At 36.1% G+C, this 5,239-nt stretch overlaps 1 protein-coding gene across 1 annotated transcript; it reads left to right on the top strand.

The window, feature by feature from the left end:
- Positions 1-2,142: 2,142 nt before the first annotated feature.
- On the top strand, positions 2,143-3,174 carry LOC108364961 (putative nuclease HARBI1). The gene is made up of 3 exons (XM_017618848.1): positions 2,143-2,339; positions 2,401-2,545; positions 2,605-3,174. The coding sequence occupies exons 1-3, from the start codon at positions 2,334-2,336 to the stop codon at positions 2,823-2,825; spliced, it is 372 nt and encodes a 123-aa protein (XP_017474337.1). The 5' UTR covers positions 2,143-2,333; the 3' UTR covers positions 2,826-3,174.
- Positions 3,175-5,239: the final 2,065 nt, after the last annotated feature.

Raw genomic sequence — 5,239 nt, 5'->3', positions numbered from 1 at the left:
TTAAAAAAAAAAAAATTAAAAAAAATTCATTTTAATTAAAAAAAATAAAATTTGTAAAGACTGAAGAGAAATCTATCGAAAACATTCCTGAAAAAATTTTCTAAATACAATAGGTAATTAGTTATATGGATCCGAAAAAATGGCCGTTTGACCAAAATGTCAAAATTCTAGACCCTCCAACTCGGAGTGTGTTTGACCGATCCAATTGAAATTTTGTGTCATAACTACTATTTTTTAGGACTGGTGCAAATTTCATCCCGATCGGAAGACATAGATTTCAAAAGTTGGGTCACTTGAGGTGAAATGCCCCATATGTATATCGGTAACCGTTCTACCATTTTGTACCAAACTCGTTATTTTTATTGTGCTTCCACACATAAAAGCAAAACGTTGAAAATTATTGAAATCGGACTAAAATTACGGCCGCTTTTCATATAACGGTAAATTTTAGAAATGCTTGAAACTGCAATATTTCGAAGTTTAAGGACGCTAATTTACTCAAAATTTATACACCCCGGCTTACCATCTAGCGGTAGCTTTCGGAAAGGTGAAAAAACATATATTTAATACTTGCGCCGGGTATTTAATGTTCGGCTCCACCCGAACTTAGACTTCCTTACTTGTTTAATATAAACTAGCTTTTTTAATTCTAAAATAAATCAACAATCTCAAGATTTATAAAAAATTTGTCTTCAAAAAATAAGTTTCAAAGCATCCCTGTTGAAATCATAATTCAAATGCAAATTAGAATAGAAATTTTGATGCAAAAGATTTTCCGCGATATTCATCATACAAATTTACAATTTGTTCCGTCAACTTGGCCAGATAGAAAAGGTTATTGCGCAGGAAAATGCATTTGCCAAAATTTGACCGTTGTAAATGATCCTGCGGAAAGAGCGGTGAAATTAATGACAGATTTTAACCGTGCTTTGACGTATGATGAGGAGGACAAGCAATATTTACTCCAAGTTGTAGAAACTACAGGCAAAAGCATTGTATAGGCTTACAAGTATGGAAAGCGCCATTTTATTTGTTTACATTTGAAAACAGCTGAGATCACCTGATTTTCAATTCTCTCATTCTCCGCACAGATTTACATTCAAGTTTCAGAAAAATCTTTAAAATGTAAATTGAGAATTATTTTACAAAAATGTGTTTTTATGCATTTGAATTGACTAAATAAGAAATTAAAAATGCATGCCAAGTCTTTCATTTCCAATAATAACGATAAATGTGTATGTTCCAGGCAATAATTTAAAATATTTGTGAAACTTATAGTTTTGCGCTAAAATACAACAATGTGTGTAAAATTCGTTGTCATTGTTTCTGTTTTGAATACCATATTCGCGCCTGCCGGTGAAAAAATAGGTAAATTTGCATTAATTTTTAAGAAAAAATATAATTGTTATAAGGCCATAAAATAACAAAAACAAATAACTTAAGGACGAGCACACCTAAAAGTTAAACATTCTAATAATAGAAATATTAACAAAAACCAACAAAACCAACAACCACATGATCAAGTGAATTGCAGCGGAATAGCTGCGCTTGATTGTAGTTGGCTTAGCAAAGTGAAATAGTGGAAAATAAGCAACAAGAATTAACAAGGCAAACTTAGCACAGTGCGTAGGCAACTGGCTGAGTCAGTGGTGATCGTTGGTTCGAATCCTACTGAAAGAAGTGGCTGACTTCCAAAACGTTCCAATAGAATGTTTGGATACTGTTCTACTGCGGTATTTAAACTCTTTGCATATGCAGAGTAGCGAAACATTGCAACCATATACATTGCATATTTGGAATATTTAATAAAACAATAATCACCATTTCGGAATTTTGCATTTTTAAAACACCAATGGTAACCAATAACAAACGAAGCATCAACTTTGTTTCTGATGCGCTGATTGCGCTAGCAACGCGTTTCGATAACTTTTCGGATGGGTTTTGGAAAAGTATACATTGTCAACGAATTGTAGTTCGGCGTTATGGAACATTAAACTTTGTACGTATGCAATGCAATTGACGTTTTGGAAGTCAGCCAGTCTGATGAGGAAATGTGGTGATTTCCGAAATAGCTATCACTTCTACCATTTTTTCAAATTATTGTTGCTTTTCCGCAATAAGTTTTCACTAAAAACGGCCTCAAGCTCATAAAAATTGTTGAAAACATGTAAATTAAAATATATTTCTTTCCAGTTAAAGAATATTTCTTTGAGAAATACGGAATACCTGGGGTTATCGGTTGTGTTGATGGAACACACGTTCGTATTAAGTCGCCCGGAAGTAACAACCACCATTTATACCTCAACCGCAAGGGTTTTTACAGTTTTAATGTAATGGCGGTAGGTTAATGATTTAGTATCTTTACAAGTATACATATACACAAACTAAGTTTCCTTACAGATATGGGATCACAACATGGTAATCACATTTGTTAACGCTAGGCATCCAGGGGCGAATCATGATTCATTTGTTTGGAATGTGAGTCACGCAGAACAGGAGCTAAAATCTGATTCTAACAATGGAAAAACCAACACATGGCTACTCGGTAAGTTTTAAAACTTAAAAAGGCTATAAAACTATTACTGACAATGAAAATTTGTGTAGGTGATTCTTGTTACCCCTTGCAGCCATACTTGATGACGCCATTCAGAAGCGCAGCCGATGAAATGCAACGAATTTACAACACAAAGCACTCGAAAGCTCGTAATGTAATTGAGAGATGTTTCGGTGAAAAACCGATTTCGATGTATAATTGGCTCGAGAGGGCTACACTATTCACCAGAAAAAGTTACACAAATTGTAAATGTGTGCTGTGCTATTCATAACGTTTGCATATTTTTCAAACATCAAATTCCATTGGAGAGCCCAGATATGGAGAATCTTGTTAGTTACGAAGAAGAATTTGAAAACAGTAACATTTCGAATACAGCTGCCCTTATTAGAATGAGAATAGCAGAGAGTTTGTTATAAACGCAGTTTTATTATAAAGTATGTGTGTCTAGATTTCAGGTACACCAGCAAAATTCCATTGCCTTAAAATTAATAAAATATTTACATAAAAATTCAACAAAATATCTTTTCAGTCTTAAATCCTAAATCTACATATAAACTAAGTAAATGCAACAAAATATCAATTCACACTTAAATCTAAAAAATATTTACACAAAAAAAAAACAAGATATCACTTCAATACTCTCACAATAGTGGTATGAAAATTAAATCCGGAAGTACTCCAAAAATTTTTAAAAAATTGCAGATTGGCGTTCCACTGCAGCAGTTAATTTGTTTGTGGCATCCACCTGCAGCATTGATGGCTCTGCCATTTTTTTTGCAGTCTCAGCCTGCACTTTAGCGGCTTCTGCTTGGACTTTGGCAGATTCAGCCACTGTCTCTTGGAAGGTGCGCTTCCTATTAGTGGAACGTAACGTGTGCGTTGGTGTAGGACGGGTTGTCTGTGTAGTGGGAGTCACTACTCCCACTGGTGGTGGTTGGTTGTGCCTTATAGGAGATTGAAGGGTGGTTGTTTGTTGCCTTCGTTGGTCAAGTGTTGGTGATTCAGTCACAAGTAAAGGAGGCATTTCCTCCAACGACGAATGTCTTGACATGTTAGAGGTCGCCGTCGAAGGAATGCCGAAAACTCTGCCGCTCGGGGCTGCTGACCTTGAAATAAAAACCAAGCTGTCTATGGTCTGCTCCATTTCGGAAAGCGGAGAGTGACGGAATGGGCCACCACCGGTAGCAGTAAGGCTTCGTGTGTTTCAAGTCAGCCCATATCTTGAAAAAAAATAAAATTCAATGTCAGTAAAATGGAAATAGTGCGCAAGCATTTATCTACCATATACAATTTATGCACTTATGCTTACTTTCTTCCATTCGACGGCCGTTCTTGTAGGTGGACCATGAGAATTAATTTTCCTCATAATTTCCTCCCACCGCTCCTCTACCCTTCCTCGATCAGATCCAAACACTGCAACACCTCTGGCCAGGTCAGGATTTCTCTCCATTTCTTTTACCAGTACTTCAAATTGAGTGGTTGTAGTTTTTTTCAGCACTATATATATTTCCTTCATATATTTCCTTAAACCAAGTTATATTTTTTTATTTTCTTACTTTTCCTGGCAGCACCCTCCATCTTAACGATCACTAATAACCTTTCGTCTGTTTTCAACGATTGTCGTCTAACTATCGTCTTCTATTCGCCTAAAAAAATTCCAAACTAGACGAAAACTACGTAACGATCAGCTGTTTTCGTCCTGCCAGACGATTTCGACTACATACTACCAACACACGAACGAAACGTCTGGCAGACGAAACGAACGTTCGCTTCGAGATACATGATTAGGCTGTTAGTGATGTGTGTTTTCCGTACTTCTAAGGCCTTTGCTAGAAAAATAGAAATAGGTCCAATCTGGCCACAGCTACATTTTTGGAAAGTCGCAGTGTTGCCGTGTCGTCGCCAAAATAATTATCTACATAAGAGTACGTGTTAAAATAATTTGACAGCTGTGGTCCGTAGCCCGTCGTTTCTAATGTGTTTCAACCTTCACATCGGATTATAGGATTGCCGCTGCGTGAAATTAATGATGTGTGTTTTCCGTACTTCTAAGATCTTTGCAATTTGACGGTGCTGTGTTATTTTAACCGACTTGAAACTTAATTGACACTTTGGAAAAGTTATTCCATGAAATTTTCGATAAAAAGGCAAACAATAAAATTTCGCCATCTTAAAATTATAAAATATGAAAATTCATAAAAACTGGCTCCAATTTCGTCACTTTCGGTCCAACCCGGAACCCCTAAGAGTCATCTGAAGGCTTTGAAAATAGTTACATATTTATTTCTAAGCCCAACCTCATGTATTTCCGTGCGAAAACCATTGGTTTTCGGAAATCAGTGCATTAAGGCCACTCTAGAATACATGCACTAATATGAAAGTCTCCACATAACCAAAGTTGGGCAACGCCAACGCTAACACAACGCAGAAAGATGGCCAACTCTCAACTTTTCGCGCGCGTCGTTCGTCGGCTGTTCCAAATAATCAAAATTATGGGATTCAATTTGCCTTTTTAATCAAATGCGGCCAAGAAATATAGGCGCGTATTCATAGTCCAACAACTAAGTCCAAACTAACAAAGTTGCAACTTAAATTTAAGTACCAACTTAAAATTTACCTCTATTCATAGTCGCATTTCAGACTTCTACTAAGTTGTTTCGACTTAGTTTACGATATAGCAAAACG

The sequence above is a fragment of the Rhagoletis zephyria genome, unplaced genomic scaffold (genome assembly GCF_001687245.7).
Source record: "Rhagoletis zephyria isolate East Lansing unplaced genomic scaffold, Rhagoletis_zephyria_1.1 Rzeph_scaffold_01729, whole genome shotgun sequence".
In the NCBI taxonomy this organism is placed as follows: Eukaryota; Metazoa; Arthropoda; class Insecta; order Diptera; family Tephritidae; genus Rhagoletis; species Rhagoletis zephyria.
Note: the sequence above shows the minus strand (reverse complement) of the source record. Positions and strands in the feature narration are given on the sequence as shown.